The sequence below is a fragment of the Corapipo altera genome, unplaced genomic scaffold (assembly GCF_003945725.1).
Source record: "Corapipo altera isolate COAL_440 unplaced genomic scaffold, ASM394572v1 23, whole genome shotgun sequence".
Lineage (NCBI taxonomy): Eukaryota > Metazoa > Chordata > Aves > Passeriformes > Pipridae > Corapipo > Corapipo altera.
The window spans coordinates 25,116,379-25,135,896 of NW_020884878.1; the positions used below are offsets into that span (position 1 = coordinate 25,116,379).

The following is a 19,518-nucleotide window of genomic DNA, read 5'->3' on the forward strand; positions in this document are numbered from 1 at the left end:
GCAGTGCCTTTCTGTATGTCTAGACAACAAATTTCTAGGTAACAAATTCCCTGTAAGTTAGATTAAGTTTTAAAGCTTCTGAAAGACACCAGGTAGTTACTGTATTGTGAAAAGCTTAATTTTCACTAGTCCTTTCACTGGAAAGATTAAAGGATAAGGCATAATGACTTAATTTTATTTTTTTTGTCCTACATGTATTTTAATGTGTACCAGTTCATACTGATAACATGTAACTTTTTCTAAGGAGTTTTCAGTTTGTACTGAAAGGGTAAATGTGGAGGAGAAATGCAGTTCTGTTGAAAACTTGAAAAAACTGCTACACTGTGTAGCAGAAGAAGAAGAAACAGAGAAACTGCAAAGTTAATTTGAATGGTAAAGCTAAAGTTTACTTTAGAAGATATTGAACCTTGATGGACCTTGAAATACAAACATTTAAGTAAAGTATGTTGTCATAGGAAACATGGCCAGTGGTCTATGGGCTAAAGGTAGATAGGTTAGAACAGCATAAAATAACAGTAGTGATAGTGTCTGGGGTTAACTTGTAAATAAAATATTATTAAAATAATTATAATATGGAAAAAAATATTGATTTCATACAGACAAGTCCTGCAGTGTCACTCAGTTATTCTCTAGAGAAACAGTACAACTTCCAAAGAAAGTTAATCTGTGTTGTGAAGAAGCTGTGTGCACTTGTGAACAATTTCATTGATCTAGTAGAATAGCTTCCTGATGAAATGATGTATGAGCGTAAGGCTTAAAAGATAATGAATACCTAAATTATGTTGACTTTTTCCATATATTCCCTAGGTATTTTGTTGCGTGCGGTACTTGTTTATAATTTACTAATAATACAGTTTGAGTGAGAAAACAGCAATTTATCCCATTATCCAAAATGCAGGTAGATCATGTTAGCAGATGGCACATCATCTCTAGAACATTATTAAATTAATTGTATTTAATACAAGCATATATATACTTGAGTTCTCTGATGATTTCTTTTGGTGTTGCAGGAAACAGCATACTCCATTCAGCAGCAGACAGTGTGACAAGTGCAGTACAGAAGGCAAGCCAGGCCTTGAATGAACGTGGTGAAAGGCTAGGTCGTGCAGAAGAAAAGACAGAGGAGCTGAAAAACAGTGCTCAGCAGTTTGCAGAAACTGCACATAAGGTAAAATTTTGTCAGGATATGATTCTCAGTAGGTTAGAGTCACACATTGTTTTGAGAAGAAAGAATTCATTCAGTCACTGTTTACAAACAGCTTGCTGTTTTCCTTGACAGTTTCTTACTTGGCACATTTCTGGTTAATACGTTTCTTTGTGTCTAGATATGAGGTTTGCTGCATTTCCACTTGAATTGAAACTACCTGTCTTCACCTTCCTGAGGCATATTTCAAATCCATCTTCCCACTACTGTTTGGTACTATTCCTCATATTTTGTGCAGCAGTACAGTGAAATTGTTGCTAATCCCCTTTGATAAGCAGCATAGGTCTATGACTATCTGTTTCTGAAAATGTATTTTTTTATGTATGGATATCTTATTTATGAGGATTTTAAGGAATTGTTCTCTGGGGAATGTATGTACATTTCCTACTTTTGATGGAAGATATTGATAGTACTTTATACAAATGAAAAAACATACTGAGCTTCCATGTTCGTGCCAGAACTTCTAGGCATCCTTAGCGTTCCATTTGGTGGCCATACAGCACATTCACAGCATACTTTCAATGCTTTTTAAAAAAGGTAAAAGTTTTCTGAACATGAGCAACTCTTGCGAGACGCAAGTTTGATAGTTTTACTGCTTCGCACAGGCATGAGGCTTTATCCTGCTTGTGTCAAAACATTCTTGGCCTACTGCATTAACACTGAAATTCCTGGATTGGTATCTTGCAGTTTTGTACAAGTCTCTGTCTTATGTAGTCTTTAAAATTTCACAAAGCAATTTATTTTAATATTTCCTGGGATAATCCTCTACTTTGTGGTCCATTTAGAGTATGGTACGGTACAAACCTGCTGTTGAACTCTTCCATCTAAGACCCACCACCTTTCCTCAGCCCCCCACCTCCCTGTAGTGATGATAACTATGCCAACTTAGCAAACCAACTATAAATAGCAGGTACCACTCTTTTAGGAAAGGAGGCAAAGGGTTTGCTGCTTTAGAATAAAGTATAGAGTGCTGCTTCATTGAAAAACGCTTCTGATATTTGGGCTGCTATGAATCCTGATTGAAATTTGAATAGGTTTTATTTGTGTGTGCCCTTTCATCTTCCACATATGCAGAACATCAACAGATGGAGACATGCTGAGAAACAATCTTTTTTCAATTGATTTTGTTAGGAAAATCTTATTTTAAAAATCTCAGAATTAAAGGATGCTATATTGTAATAAAAATACTATCTTGGAAAGATTGTACTGTACCATAATTAGAAATAAAACTCTGCAAAAACTGTATGTGAGACTCATCTTCAAGAAGAGCCTGAAGGAGGGTCTGAGGAACTACAAGTCCGTCCCGTAGACTTGGAGGCCGGGGAAAGGTTATGGAGCGTATCATCATACACCATGCCACACATGTGGGACAACCGGGGGAACAGGCTTAGCTTGCACTGGTTCATGAAAGGCAGGTCCTGCTTGACCAACCTGATCTCCATCTATGACAAGGCAGCCTGCTTAGTGGATGAGGGAAAGGCTGTGGATGTTGTCATCCTGAGCTTTAGTAAAGCCTTTGATACATTCTCCTGGAGAAACTCGATTCCCATGGCTTGAATGGGTGCACTGGGTTAAAAACTGTCTGGATGGCCAGGCTCAGAGAGTGGTGTTGAATGGAGTTAAATCCATCTGGCAGCTGGTCACTAGTGGTGTCCCCCAGGCTCAGTATTGGGGCCAGTTCTGTTTAATATAATTATCAACAATCTGGATGAGGGAATGGAGTTCACTCTCTGCCATTTTGCAGATGACACTAAACTGAGCAAGAGTGTTGATCAGCTGGAGGGTAGAAAGGAAATGCAGAGGGATCTGGACAGGCAGAATTGATGGGCCAAGGCCAGCAGTATGAGATTCAATAAGGCACAGTTCTGGGTCCTGCACTTGGGTCACAATGATCCCCTACAGCACTACAGACCTGGGCAAGAGTGACTGGAAAGCTGCCTGGCAGAAAAGGATCTGGGGGTGCTGGTTGACAGCTGGCTGGACATGAGCCAACAGTGCGCCCAGGTGGCCAAGAGAGCCAATGTCATCCTGGCCTGTATCAGAAACAGTGTGGCCAGCAGGACCAGGGCAGTGATTGTCCCTCTCTACTCAGTCCTGGTGAAGCCATACCCTGAATCCTGCATTCGGCTTTAGGCCCCTCATGACAAGAAAGACATTGATGTGCTGGAGGGTGTTCAGAAAAGGGCAATGAAACTGGTGAAGAATCTGGAGCACAAGGAGCAGCTGAGGGAGCTGGGATTGTTTAGTCTGGAGAAATGGAGGCTCAGGAGAGACCTTGTTCTCTACAGCTACCCAGAAGGAGGTTGTGACAAGGTGAGGGTTAGTATGTTCTCCCAAATGACAGGACAAGAGGAAATGGCCTCAAGTTGTTTCAGGGGAGGTTTAGATTGGATATTAGGAAACATTTCTTGAGCAAAAGGGTTGTCAAACAGTGTAACAGGCTGTCTAGGGAGGTGACGGAGTCACCATCCTTGGAGGTGTTTAAAATGCACGTACATGGCACTTAGAGACATGGTTTAGTGGTGAAGTTGGAAGTGTTAGGTTAATAATTGGACTCACTGATCTTAGAGGTCTTTCCCAAGCTGAGTGATGGTATAATTCCATGATTCTACTTCAGCTATATGACAGGTTATTTTAAGATACAAAACACATAATGGAGACTGGTGGAAGATGCATGACATCGGAGTAATTTTTTTTAGCATTTCACCGGTTGAAACAGCAAATGAGAGCATTTTAACTTCCTCTACCACTTCTGTTTTCTAGGTAACTTCCTAGAGGGTGCACTCATTCAGCTTTGTTAGCATTCTGTTATCTACAGATAGCAATTTTTTGTTATATGGAACTTACACCTAAGCTCTCTACTTGGTTTGCAGAGTCGGTTTGTCTACAGATTTTATACAGGATTTAACTCACTTCATCTTCCTTCTTCCTCTCATTCCCAAATTAAGTCCATTTTTTTAATTATTTGAAATGGAAATACTAGATAATTACAGAGGTGGAAGGGCAATCAGTTCTTTGTTTTTCATTATCATGTAGTGGCACCTCTTGAATAGGTGTTTTCAATTACTTGCATAGAATTTCTGATTGTAGTTAACAATCAAGATCCTTAGGTCAAAATTACCGTTCTTTTAAGCATGTCTTTGTTTCTGGTGTCTTGCTCTAGCCTTCCTCACAGAGAGAAAAATAATGGAACACTGGGAAACACAGCTATCTGAAAGCAGATAAATCCTGCCTCCTCAGCACAGCAGCTTTGCTTATGTGTCACAGTAAAGGGAATGACTGCCTATCTGTTTGCAAAGAAGTTAGGCATTTCAGACATCTTTTGAAGAATTTGGTTTACAAACTCTTCTCAATCAGACTGACCCCATTAGCTTGATATAGCTATCATTACATGTGATATTTCTTTAATTAATTTTTTTTGTCTTTTTCAGCTTGCCATGAAGCACAAATGCTGAGATACTGCCCAAAGCTGAAATCTTCCCAAGAGAAACTGAAAAGGCTACATTCAGCAACTTTTACAGGAGATCCAGTCTTCTGTGTGCTTTTTCCTTCCAGTTCAGTGGAGATGCGTTCTTTCAGTTTCTGTGCAGGAAGAAGTGTTGCATTTCTGCCTTTCTGACTTACTTTTTTCCTCTTTTGTAATATTGCTACACAGTCCTGCCGTACTTTCTACCTGTATTTCAGTTGTTACAGGAGTGAAAGCAGTGGAACTGGACCAAATGACAAGCTGATCAGGATTAAAATACTAATATTCTTCCCTGGTTGTACAAAATTACTGAACTGATTGTGAACATGCTTGTGAAAATAAAATCCAAAGAAGAGGTATAATTTTCTTCATTTTATGTAGCATCAGCAGAATGTGAATGTTGGAATTAAGCACCTGGGGTTGTAGCTATAGTGGAGAATAGACTGCTTTGTCCTGGGAAACAGAAAATCTTGTTTCTTCTGCCCAATGTAGGAAGTTTTGCATGTGCACCAGCATTCAGAAGTGCATATCTGAATTTCATTCATATCAGCATTTTAAATATTCCTATTTTCCCTTCCAGATTGATCATTTGAATAGTATACTGAAACCTAAAGAATGTATACTTGAGGTTTCAGAATAGAGGGAAAAGTGAGTTTTACATCTATACGCACATAGCTGTGCCTCAAACACAATCTAGAATTTAGCAATCTGTTATAAAATAACATTTCTTTTTACCTGTGATTCTGTGGCTAAAGGCCTATGAAGATGAGAATGCAAAGGCCTGGGAAAATGAGAATGCACTATTTTCAAGACATCTGTTTTTCATAAATTCTACAGTAAGAGTTTTTTTTGAACAATTCAGAGATTTGTCTGATTAGAATTACATTTGTGTTAGTTAGTTGTCTGATTTTCAATATAGAGGCTTTCAAAAAGCATGTCTTGGTACATTAGAATCTACTTCTAGTTTGGGTCTCAGCTTTCAGTATGCTGTCACTAGAAGGGTGACTCTACTTCATTCTGTATTCACTATATGCAATATATGCACAGTATTCTCTTACAAAAATAAGTAGGTTACCCTTTTCCTTCATAACTGTGTTCTTAAAATTTTTAGAATGTTCTAATATACTTTGAGAATGAAAAAAAAAAAAAAAAGGAAAAAAGATGCTGCTTTTTCTTTTTTTAAACCGGTAAGCTAGAAAAGAAATCCTGGCAGAAGGTACAGCCTTCATCTTCTGAAAATGCCTGCTCTTCGTTTTTGTCCTCATCTTATCAGAGAAGCTGGCATTGAATGAATGTACTGTATTCATTGTAGAATAGGATTTTTGCATTATTAATGACACTTGTAACAGTCTGAAATCCTCAGAGTAGTGCTTATAAGAGAGATAAAAGCTACCATAGTAATTGAGAATATTTTAGTTACTGCAAGCTGAAATAACTGAAAATCTCGTGGAAATACCCATTTTGTAAAAAGATGCTTGCCGTTAGGAAAATATTGTCATTCAAACTTAGCTGATTGCATTCAAATTTTACATCTGGGGTTTTTTTTCCTGTAATTTAAATGGCTTTATATGAAGCTTTTTATTTAATTTCACACTGGGAATTGAGAGAATGGGTCATCTGTGTAGTACCATATGATCATTTAGATCTATTTAGCACCAGCTCCAACAGTTACCAAATCTAGAACCATCAAGTGAAATGGAATTTGACCACTTCTGTTATAAATCAGAACAGGTTCGTTAACACAAGTTTTGAACACTCTGTTGAGTTATGTGTAATTAATGCCCTGGAAATGTCTGAACACTGTTGTAATGATTATGGGTATTTCTGCAAATTAACCAGGAAAACAATGGCTCATAAGAAATTAAACTTCTGCTAGGAACAAAATGTAAGGCTATTAAACAAACAAAAAAAAAAAAGATTTGTTAGAAATCAGTCAGGGAGTACATTTTTGACCACATAACTAACATATGTCATCTTATTTTCCAGTCTTTTTTTACCTATATTCTGCTGCTAACCTCACCAGTCTTGAGAGAAGAAAACAAGTAGGTTTAGAACTGCTGCCATCTAGCTGGTCTTCTAAACTTGCAAATAATTAGAAGAAATGTCTAGAACCCAGGTCAGATAAACTTGAAAAGAAATAGCTGTCTAAATTCAAATGAAAAGGCATAGATTTTCAAGTGTTTACATGAATATCAGCTGGACAGGACAAGGTCACAGTTGCTCGACTAAGTTCCAGACTGTTTGTACTAAAACATTGCTTTAGTCCCACTGACAGTTCTTCATCATTTTTTATTTTTTTGTATCCTCCAGTTAAGTATATTGTTTTTTATCATAACTCAGGACTTTAATCCAACCATCAAAAGCCATTTACTATGAGAATTCTAAATAACTTAGTGTTCTTGAATTAAGAAGAAGTGGTTTGTCTGTTTACTTCGTTCTTGCTGTTCATTAAAGTACAAGATTTGGTAGTTTTTAGAAAAAAATCAAGGTGTATAAATGTTTATCCAAACGTAAATCTTATAGCATTGCAATTTCCTTCTGGAACTTAGCTTGTAGTCTATACAACCTAGTGTTATTAGATAGTCATGTACATAACATATACTATGATTCAGGTTAATGTTTCATATGAAAGAATGTACTTGTAAATTGTAACAATATTAATAGTTTCTTTATCTTTTTAAAGTTCTGAACAGAATAAAAATAATGTATTGTTAGACTTGACTGCTGTACTGCAAACTGTCTTAAAAGGCTACTTTTGTGTCTAGCAAAAGTTGTGCATTATGTGAAATATTAGCAAAAATGTACTTTCTAAAAATTGATCTTAAAGGTAGGTTTTGCTATGATTTGCCAGAATTGTAATACTTGCTATTATATATTGTAACCAATTCCTTGAAAGTTCTCAAAGGTGTAGAAATTTTGTGCCATCCTGGGTGAAAAAAAAAAAAAAAGTGGGACCCGGTCTCTTGAGTCACTACTGGAAACCATGATTTTTGTCATTAAATACTTCAACTGTGATGAAAACAAAACTGTCCTTGGATTGAGTTGTCTATTCAAAATATTTATTTGTAAATTTTAATATTTTGTTCTAACACAGTTATATTACTTTCTAGCAAAACTGAATAAAGTTAGTTTTCACAGTAATTATGAAAATTTTTCTAGAATACTATAATTAAAAAAGAAGTAGTGGAAACTAGATTGAAGCATTGCATTTCCAAGCAGATTCCAGGTAATAATTAACACAGGTTAAAATTAGCATCCTACCTAAAGGCTGTAAAGGTTAAAAAGAATTATCTTAATTTATTTTCAATTTGCTATGAAATGCTTATTCTCAAGTTGTTAATGTTTTCTTTTGACCATGTAATTTTACTGATAATTTTTTATCAAAGCACAAGCAACTTTAATTGCCCAGTGAGAATAAAAGGTAGAATTCTTCTATACATAGAAAAGCAATCCCTTAGATTCAAATGAGGTCTATTTGCAGAATAATCTTATCTGATATGGACTGACTTTGCTGCCATCTCCCTTTTTCATGCTTAAATGTGATCCCTAAGATCCTAATCTCAAAAATGCCTCAATGACAAATATTGTCACCTGGTTAAATTACTGTAGATACTAGGTAAGTTTTGCTAGAATGCATGTTATCCATCAGTGTTGAATGCCATACATGCTTAATGCCCAAACTGTATGAACATTTCATTAAAATAAATAGAACTCTGGTGGATCAGAAACTAATTTGATCGGACAGCATTTTGTTGTAGGTTGAACATAACTATTTGGCAGTTCTTTTCTATTGTTATTGTAAATTTATCCTTTAAGATAGAAAGACAAAATTTTTGGTTCATTTTCTGAACATTTTTTTAGATCAATTTCACTGTGATGTCATTTTTTTTATTGACGTTATGATTTTCATAAATCATTATCAGCCTAATTTGCTGCTGTGTATAGTTTATGGAAAAGATGATGGGACTTTGTTATCTTTCAGTCATGGAGAAAGCTCAAGCATGAATGGTTGCTGATTCAATATCTGATTCAATATATTAGGATTTCTAAGTAAAAGATACACTGGTATGTTTAGTGTTGGAGAATATTGTTGCTGCCGTATTCCTGAAGGCATAATATTTGACTGACAAAATCAAACTAAGATGCCTGATGCCTTCAGCTGCAAGCCACAGTATTAGTGAATCCATGCACTGCTTCAGGTAGTGAGCAAGTCAATAGTCCTGTCCAGTATTCATGAAAGATCACAATATCTCAGATTAAAAATTGCTTTAATTTATTTCAAAATTAGTCCCTCATTACCAGTGGGGTAATGACATGAACTTACATAAACAACAATTTTTCTAATCATTCCAAAACCACAGTGTCCAATTCATAGCACATCATTACAGTTTGTTTTTTGCATCATCTGGAAGCACTGCATGGTATTCAATGTGTGTTTCCTTTATATTTTTTTTATTTGAGCTGTTAATGTCTTTTTGTCTGCTGTCACCTCATGCAGTCCTAATTGTGGTAACATTTTTTTTAACAGTAATTAATGTGGCTAGCTTTGGCAGGAGTTGACATGGCATTACAGGCCCCAAAAGTAATTTATTATTTATTTTCACAATGACTGAGTAACAATAAACTAAGTCTAAAGATCTGTTACATGGAGTCATAGTATTATGACAGATCTTCAGTGTTCAGGCCAGGTATTCAGGGTATAAAAGTAAGCTTGTTAACTAGACTAGTCAAGTGGCTTTAGAGGTGGAGAAAATAGATATCTAACAAAATTCGAATTGATATTTTGGACAATTTCACAGGTAGCTAAAAGGGTGATGATTTTTGCAGAGGAACTAAAGAAGCCTGTATTGTGTTGAAATTCTGTTGCTGCTAAAGATGAGAAGAAGGAGTTTTCATCTGTGTTAAGTGTTCTTTTCTGGACAGAATAGAAAGAAAGTGTGGTAAAAATGAACCAGAAAATGTTGATTGTGTTTCATACTGTATCAAAAAGGAAATCTTCAACATGTACAACTAACTAATAACATGCTGGTTTGCAGCCAAATCAGTCAGGGTTTCTTCCTATTTCAGAAAGAAGAGATCTGAGAAATCTTTCTTTGGATTGGCATGATCAGAAAACTAGGACTTCTACAGAAAGTGCCTTTACTTGAGGGAATTATTAAGATTTTAATGAGAATCCTTCTTTCCAAAACTTTTACCGGTTTTATGAAATACAGCATCTAGAAATGTTTATTTGTTTCTGTGAGAAAACGTAGAAGAAGAAAACATAGAAGAGAAGGCTTAGAGATCCTTGTTGTTGTTCTGTTAAAAAAGGCATTTGTCTTTAATAATAAATTGATGCATTCATTTGTTTGAGGTTTGTAAGAGGCTTTAGTTCAGCCGAAAGCTTTCTAATACTGTTTTTTAGGAATAAGAAAGTGTAAGCACTGTTGATAATGCCAGTCAACAGTGCCTAAACCTGAGGTGAGGGTGGGTAAGATGCGGGATGGGTTGGAGAGTTCTGCATCACCAGGTGAGCATGTTAGAAGAGGTGATGAGGTAACTTCTGAGAGAGCCCTGTGATGAGGCACTCCCAGGGAAGAGGACACACATAACTGTTACTTGAGAGGACTTACCATCACTCCAAATATGTGTCTCCTCTGCTTCCTTCTTCACCCAGTTTTATAAACTGAGCATGGTAATTGATGGGATAGGATATCCCTCTGGTCAGCTAGAGTCAGTTGTCCCAGTTGTGTCCTATCCCAGTTTCTTGTGTACCCTCAACCTCTTTAGAGGTGGGGTGAGAAGCAGAAAAGGCCTTGACACTATGCAAGCTCTGCTTAGGAATAACTGAAACATTGCTCTATTACCAGCACTGTTTCCAGCACAAATTCAAAACACAGACCCATACTAGCTACTGTGAAGAAAATTATCCCACCTAAAGCCAGCAGACCATTAGTGTTTTCTCACTAGTGGATAGAGAACCATCTTCAATTTTAGCAGCACATTATAGCAAAATTTCTTCAAGACAGTTCCAAGGGGTTTTAAACCTACACGGAGAGAAATGCGAGTGCCCTTTGTCTTTATCTTGCCTGTCCTTTTCTGTTGCTTCCCCACGTGCAGTTGCACAGCATTTCAGACAAGCTGAAAACAGGACTATTAAAAGTCAGAGCACTGAAACTGTATGATGTGTTGTTCTTCACTGAGGCCATGAACAATTTCAGAGCTGCCAGTGTCTGACTGAAATAATAGCTGTAGATATAGGATCTTTTGTAAGACAGATGGCTGAGAAAGGTACCATTTATCTGCCAGGCAAGGTTTCATAACTCTTGGCATCTGTGCATGAGGATCCCATCATTAATGGTTAGCTATTGCTAATTACCTCAACTTAGTAGGTGTTGGATTAAATTTTTTTGTTTGTTTGTTTGTTTTTTTTTGTTTTAAGTATTCTATATGGCAATCTCTGCGATGGCACTGAAAGAGGAAAAGTAGGTGGGAAGGTGAGCTTATGTGTTTATGTTCACTGACTGAGCATGTTTCACAGTATCTATTCCTCTACCTCTGTCTGGTGCAGTACACATGCAAGGTTATTTATGAATTCCTTACTACCCCATCTTTCCGAGTTCCCACTTTTGTATGGTCTTCAGAATAATGTTTTTCTCTTATTGCTCACTCTTCATAATGGGTGGCTACACAGTTGGACTTCATGGCCAACATGAAGTACTATTTTTTGTTCTTGCCCTTTGGGGTTTGAACAGCTCCTGTTGTGTTATTTGCTGACTGCAGATTGTTGCTGTTTGTAGATGAAGATGTAGGCATGCACTGCAGGTAAAATGAGCATACTTCACATCACAGGGCAAAGTTATAGTGAAGATGTTTCAGCATGTCTGAAAAGATTTGGGATAAGATTTTACAGTCAGAAATTCATAGTAATAGATCACCAACCTAGGTGTTTCTTCCTTATTCTTGCTAGAGGCTTTCCCCCAAAGTCTGTAGTGAAGCTGTAATAAATAATACAAGGTGTTTATCTTGACTGTAGGGGGGTTTGCCCTCTTGCAACAAGAATTCAAAGAGAAATACCAAATTTCTTTCATACAGATATAAACTAAGGCATGGTAATAAGTAATTTGCAGTAAATTAACAGACAAGAATAGAATGGAGATCTGAGAATATAAACCCCAGATTCTTTGTTCCTAATAGAAAATGTCAGGATTATTATGGAAATATTTTTAGTTTCTTGATTTGTTAAAAGATAAGTACTATTCTTGCTGTCTGGGTTTAAACCCTGCCAGCAACCAAGCACCACACAGTCCCTCACTTCCTTCCCGAGCAGGGTTGGGAGAGAATCTGAATAATAAAAATTAGAAAACTGATGGGTGGTGATAAAGACAGTTTAATAGATAAAGCAAAAGCCATGCACACAAGCAAAGCAAGACGAGGAATTAATTCACCACTTCCTATGGCCAGGCAGGTGTTCAGCCATACCCAGGACAGCAGGGCTCCAGCATGACTATCAGTGACTTGGGAAGACAAACACCATCACTGAATGTCCTGCCCTTCCTCCTTCTTCCCCCACCTTTATATGCTGAGTGTGACACCATATGATGTCAGATACCCTTGTGGTCAGCGGGGATCACCTGTCCTGGCTGTGTCTCCTTGTAATTTCCCATGCACCCCAGCTACCTTGCCAGTGTGGCAGTATGAGAAGCAGAAAAGGGCTTGGCTCTGTCTGAGCCCTGCTCAGCCATGACAAAATCATCTCCATACTATCAACCCTGTATTCAGCACAAATCGAAAACACAGCCCCATATTAGCCACCAGCACACTCACAAAGACTTTTTTTTCTTCCTGCTCTAGCAATATAGAATTGTTCATCACATGCAGTATATGCCATCTGCAAAGATCAATCTGTTGTTGCAAAACGTATCTGGAGAAAGACAGGCACCAAAGAACAGCTGGGCAAAGGCGGCAATAAAATCTCATTGCTGTTCTACTTGGATTTTACAAGCACTGCAAGAAGCTGTCAGTTTTCAGGCTGAATGCCTTTGTATCAATGCAATAAAAGAACTCAGTTTAAGGTATCTGGTGGAATGCTGTGTATGTATGTCTTTTGTCACAGGCTTCAGCAACTGTGAGGAAAAAATGTCTATTGCCTTGTCCTCAGTTCTCTGACATTCTCTGGTTTAGTGTAAGGACAAAAGCATCTCTGTGCCTTGTAAGTGTCAGCTTTCATTAAACTGCCCTTTTGAAACACAACTCCTCCCCATCCTAAAAGCATGGAATAAGTAATTCAAGGAAAAGAAGATAAATCCTAATAAAGCATCAGAAATACTCATATTCTGCAATGGTATTTGCTATAGGAATTCATACTGCAAACAGTATTTTGGGTAGCCAAACTTGAGCAGTTTTCTTATCTCAGCAGAATGAAATTAAAACTCTTCAAAGTACTTTCTTTCCTTGCATTTGGAATTTAGAAATTGAGCCTTGTGATTCTCAGTTGAAGTGAATATTACAAAAGAACAACATAGTACAAACAGGATAAGAGTACTTTTAGAAACAAGACTTACCACTACCCATGGATGTCACCCAGTAGGGGAGTCGTGCAGTGAACACAGGAGGCACAGAAAGACCAAAACGTCATGCTAAAGAAAGGAGGATAGGCTGGGCCACCTTGACCTTCAAAGAACAACAGAACTCAACCATTTCAGGATGTAAAAGGGTGTGATCTGTGACTATCATGAAAGAAATAAGGAAGGCAGTCATGTACAGTGTATGATCTTATGAAATTTAAGAGCATTTACGAACAGAAAAGTAGGCAGATTTATTTTTGAACACCAAACAGTTTAGCTGCCTCTAGTGATCAGCATAGGGTTTCATTTTTAAGTATGCTCATAATGGCTTTAACTCAATCATTTTCAAATTTCATGTCTAAACTGTTAGCAACTTTTCCATTCCTAATCAAATGCTAATATAATAGAGCTTAGTTTAACCCAAATGTCCTAATCTTCATTCTAACTGGTCAGAAAATACAAGAAGCTGTTACTTGGCTATCCCTTCCATACAAAAGATCTTTGCAGTGTTGGCAGTTTAATACTTCATTACCTCTGCTAAGATTCCTTGTCCTATAGTGAGGTTAAATGAAAACTTCCAGTATATGCTGTCTTCAAATCTGGAATTTTTCAGTTCTGAGATTTTTTAAAATTCTTACTAAAGTAACACAAAGCCTTTATCTCAATTTTGTTATACAGCATAGTATCTATCTGAAATACACCATAGTGGGTTTAGTGACTGACAGCTCATGCTATGAACTGCAATGACTTGTCAAACCAATGTAATGTTATCAAGTTCTAATCAAAGTCTTTATACTGGTAAATATTAATTCCTATCTTACAATAAATTGTATTAAAGTCTGTCATACTTTTGACATTCCAAGGATTGTAAATCAACAGAGTAGCATTTTGCCAGACAGGCAGTGATTCCCCAAGTTAGACTGCATATGACTGACTTGTGTCAGGGGAATCTAGAATTCTCTCCAAATAAAATAGCTTCAGGATTTTTCTTGTAAATGTAAAACAATGATGGAAATGCTTTGGGAATGGTAGTAATAAGGTCTTTTATTTTTTTGAATTGGAGAGAATGAAGAGGAGGGTTGGCTGGAATCCCTAGAAAGCACAAGGCAGAGGCTTTCTAGGAGTTGATGATAGGTAAGGGTTGTTTATATAATCATAGACTCCCTAGATAATTTTTGTACCCCAGCTTCAGCTCTGAGATTTTTATAAGCTGAAGCACAATACATTAAGGCACTTTCTGAATAGGATGTTACAGAAAATAGCATGCTGTCCAGGAAAACCTTTCAGAAATCATATGATATGTCCAAAACAAAGAAAACATGCAAGTACACCATGTCTTCTCATGACAACTAGAACATATGTAGAGTCCGATATTAACAACATATTTAATGGAGCAAGTTAGTAAAATTACACTGGTATATGAAAATGCTTATTGCCAGACATACCCAGGCAATAACTACTCATTATAAAAATGTCATGTTTGAATGAAAAAGAATATATTCCAGTAAGAAAATAAAAGTCTAATAGTTTCTATCTTATCACCTTCAGCTGATCCCTAGAATAATTTTTTAGGCACATTATCAGATGCAGTTCAGGTACCAGGTTGTAATGAGTTCATCAGTTGCATTCTGACAATTACCTGAGTTCAGGTTTAGCCATTAAAGCAAACTTGCTTAAATTACTTTAATGGATACCCAGCCTTTGTGCTTTAAGTAAATATGGTTTATTTCACAAATATAATTCTAAGAGAATCTACATGATCAGTTTTTATAGCTTGACTAATGAGTTAAGCTTGCTTGACGCAGTATAGCAGGAGTCACATAGCCACAGTTTAATGCTTGTCATTTTAGTTATTGCAAATAAAGTAGTTTGCATTACTCTTTTTCTCCCTTTTCTGAATTTCCACTTAATATAGTATATCTGTTCTCTAAAAGTGCAGAGAGCACATTTCCTGAGTTATGTATATTCTCTCTAGACATTAGTACCAGAAATTTAATCAAAATAAACATTTAGCTGCTTTTACTGGAGTATACTGTTTGCCCATGTAAGCTCAGTATTTCTGTGGGTTTTTCAAGACCCTCTCAGAAAGGTTTTGAGGAATGACATTAAAAACATTCTGTTCAGGAGGTTTGCTGAACTACAAAAAAAAAAAATAACATGAGGAGAAGCCATTTTTACTGTCAAAAGGCACTTAGTGAGCTCACTTGGGCTATTTACAAAAGCTAAAAGGAAAATAAAATTTCTTATGATTCATTTTAATGTTGTCATGCTGATAAATATGAGCAATAATAATGCTGTGCCTTATTTGTTGTCTGTTGTGTAGGCAATAGGATCCTAGAAGAGATTCAGAAAAGAATTTTAATCTCTTGACTTGAAAACGTCGCACATACTGCCATAGTGACTTTAATGTCCTACATTAACTGTTCTGTAGAGATAAAAATAATCCTTTATTGCTGGTATTGAAAGGATGTGCAACTGTACTCAAACTTCTGAGAGGGTGCAAAGGATGTTTTATAAGTATATAATTTATTGGAGGTTGAAAGTTATTTAAGCCAACTGCATGGTAGAATACAATTCGTTCACGTGAAAGGAATTGCTGAAGAAACTCATTATATTCTTGATGAATTGTCAGGGAAAGGGGAAAACTTGGCAAGATATTGTATATATTATTTACTGTGTTTTTACTTGCATTAGATAAAATTCTTTCTCGTTTTTCGTGGTACTAATTTATCATCCAAGTATTTGTCATTGTGTAACAATATATAGCCTCAGGCATATCTGTGTCAGAGTTAGTACAAGTTTCTTCCTCTTCAACAAACATAACACATTTCCAAATTTTTTCAAACTCAGTTTGAAAAAGAGTGTTTTAATCTCATTGCTTCTTGTGCCTGTAGGCACTCGTGTTCAGCAATCACACTTGTTTTGAGAGAAATTCTCTGAAATGTTTATTTATTGCAGTGTGTGTTTAATTGGTTGTTTTTGTTGCTGCTATTCTCTGTGTATTAAACATATTTTGTCAATCTTCTGTGTATGTTGTAGTAATTAAGAAATAAATAAGTGGTGCATCTAACACTAAGTCTGCCTTGAAGGATTATTTTGCTAAAGTACAAGGAATTTGCGATGATCTCTTGTGAAATGTTGTCAGTTCATTCAATGATATAGAAAATAACTTTCAATTTATTAATTTGGCCTCTTAAATGTTTTAAACTACAAATATAGTACAGATTCCCTAGTAAAATTTATTATTGCTGTAGGTGTTCTTAGCCTGATAGTTAAAATTGATTTATGGTCAAGGATACCCTTGGCCACCCCTGGATCTGAAATTTCAGTTTGTGGAGTGAAACATTATCTTGGATATATGCCTTGAGTTAGATAACAAGCATTCCTTTTCCTCTTTTGCTTTCCCTTTGTTTTCCTCTGAAAGAACAAAACCTGGCCACATAGGGTGGCAGAGACCACATACTTCAAAGCCCTTTTGAGATGCCACAGAAAAGAGAAGGTGGGATAAGTGGCAAAGCACATTTTTCTTCAGTGTTGACAGAGCAAAAAGATTGGGACTCCCCTGCCCAATATGATAGATTACATTATTTAAAGCTCCTTTGAAAAGGTTGAAAAGTTAATATTCTTTGTGTCTCAAAGTGTGAACTACAGGAAATAGAACCCAAGAAATAGATTATTTCTGAGAGCACCATAGAATGGTTTCTGAAGCGTAAGCAAGAAATGCAAGAAGGAATAAAAGAAAAGGTCTTTCTCACCTAGGATTAAGATCTGAATGCTGAGAGATTACAAAAGTGTAGTTTTTGTAAGAGTAAAAGGAGCATCCCAAACTTTCTGGAGCATCTGAGGAAGAGACATGAAGAAATCTACTTTATTAATTGTAATGGTTGTTAAAGTTAGAATTCCAATGTCGACTTAAAATTAAAAATTCAATTTTTTGGTCAAAATCCCTTTGGGTCATGATGGAGTTTATACACAGCACTGCATGCACTGGATCAATTTTTCAGAATCATTAATCTCTGCAGGCAGAGTAGTTAGTTTCAATTTCGAGTAAATGGCATCTTTATTGATTTGCAAACAAAACAATACTGCAATGACACTGGCATGAGGGAGCCTCTATTTGGGAAGTTAGTTTTGTTTTTAATTAGACAGGTTTTTATCTCCATCTCCCTGGTGTATTCACACTTTTCAGTGAAAATAACTTTGCATTTTAATGTAAATATTTATCTCTCTAGCACTGTCCCTGCAGTTTGGAATTGACTGCGAACTTGTACAAGTCTCATTCACACCCAGCTACTACTTGTTCTTGACTTTGTATGGAAAATAAAACAATTTACAAATGCACAAAATGAGTATGTAGAAATTCTATTTCATGTGTGCATGCAACAGTCAAAACATACCCCAATACATTATATCTCTAATTTGCAATTTGACTCTACAATGTGACTCATTTTTCACATAAAAATACTCTATTTTCTGCGGAGTTTTGTGTCCTGTATCCCAGTTTTTTATTTGTGTCTCAGTAAGATGAATGATGAGGTCACCTGACCTAGGAAACTGTCAAAAATTAAAAGATTGTCTAAGAAAATTATTTCTGAAACAGTAGGTTATTTGTCTATGTGGTAAAAAATCATTAGCAATGGCCTGTGTTATTAATGTATTCACCTACTAAATCTTTTCTTGCCTATTATAGTGATATTAAGTTTAATTGAAAAAAGCTCTAAAATCCTTTAATGCTTTTGGATAAGTTTTTTAACTCTTTATGTGCAATGTAGGAAATACTAGTATAGAGTTAATGCATTACTAATTAAAAAAATGTAGAAAAAAATAGAGCAGTTTCTCCATCAGAATTTAATTTTATATTTCAGATATGTTTCTGAAATACTATATTTAATTAATTGTTCTTCAAACTGAGGTGGCTGGTCAGGCTATGCAGGAGATAATTCACTTTTTTTCTGAACATCCTTCACAAATAATGTGCCTTCTCACCTTGCTACAGTACATAACTGCTATTGATTACCTGCTCTCTGTTAAATTCAACTTCTTTTCAGCACTGAAGGAAACATACTGGTATTCTGACAGATTTATCAGGATGTGCAGAATGGAGTTTAAGGAGATGAGAGCTCTGACCTTCAATTCAGAAGCAATCCAAGCTGCTGTGTGAACTGTGTTCTTTAATTACCTGAGTCATTGCTTTGATATTTTGTCTAGCTTTAGAAATATATATATGGCATTTATGTAAGTTTCTTACATGCGCACGCTAAGAAGAATTACGCAAAGGAGTGTTAATTTGCCTGGACAAAAAAAAAAAACAAACAACAAACGCAAAACAAGCAAACAAAAAAAGCATTCCCACCCCCACCCCCTCCACCACTCCTGCCCCCCAAAAAAAGCAAAACCAAAAACTAACCTTAATTTTGCCACTTTGAATTTTAGATTATTTTTTAAAATTTGGTTCCTAGAAATAACAGGAATACAATGCTGTCATGGTTTATCCCCAGCTGGCAACTAAATACCACACAACCACTTGCTCAATTCCCCTTCTCTGCCACCCCTACTGGGATGGGGAGGAGAATCAGGAAGGAAAAAAGATAAAACTCTTGGGTTGTGATAAGAACAGTTTAAGAATTAAAAATAATAAAAATAATAGTAGTAGTAGTAATAATAATAATAATGATGATGGAGAGGGAGAAAAGTAAAATGGAAGACAAGTGATGAACAATACAATTGCTCACCACTTGCTCACCGATGCCAAACCTGTCCCCAGGCTGCAACTGGCCCCTCTTTGGGTAACTTCCCCAGTTTATACACTGGGCATAGCGTTTTATGGGATGGAATGCCTCTTTGGCCGGTTCGGTTCAGCTGTCTCGGCTGTGCTCCCACTCAGCTTTTTGTGCAGCTCCTCCATGGCAGAGCACAGGAAACTGAAAAGTCCTTGAGTTAGGCACAACTTTGCAACAACTGAAACATCAGTGTGTTATCAACATTATTCTTATACTGACTCCAAAACATAGCACTGTACCAGCTACCAGGAAGAAAATGAGCTCTGTCCCAGCCAAACCCTGGACAAATGGCAAGGACCAGGAAAGTTATAGTGAACTGTATTTGACAATATTGCAAAATGTCTGACAAACAAGGGAGTCAACCTACACAAATTGGTAAAAATGAGTTTAAAAGGAGTTGGTATTGTCTCTTAGAAGAACATGCAAAATAACAAATTTCAAAAGAACCTTGTGTTCACAACTACTGATATTTGGGAGTGAAACAGGTTAAAAATGGGAATAAAAAAGAGATGTTTAGTTTTA

At 36.4% G+C, this 19,518-nt stretch overlaps 1 protein-coding gene across 1 annotated transcript in view; it reads left to right on the forward strand.

The window, feature by feature from the left end:
* STXBP6 (syntaxin binding protein 6) overlaps positions 1 to 7,811 on the forward strand; it is a 105,581-nt gene extending 97,770 nt beyond the window's left edge. Inside the window, exons 5-6 of the mRNA XM_027638076.1 lie at positions 1,011 to 1,168; positions 4,636 to 7,811. Coding sequence (XP_027493877.1) covers positions 1,011 to 1,168; positions 4,636 to 4,659 — 182 coding nt within the window. The 3' untranslated portion in view covers positions 4,660 to 7,811. The remainder of the gene's footprint in view (positions 1 to 1,010; positions 1,169 to 4,635) is intronic.
* Positions 7,812 to 19,518: the final 11,707 nt, after the last annotated feature.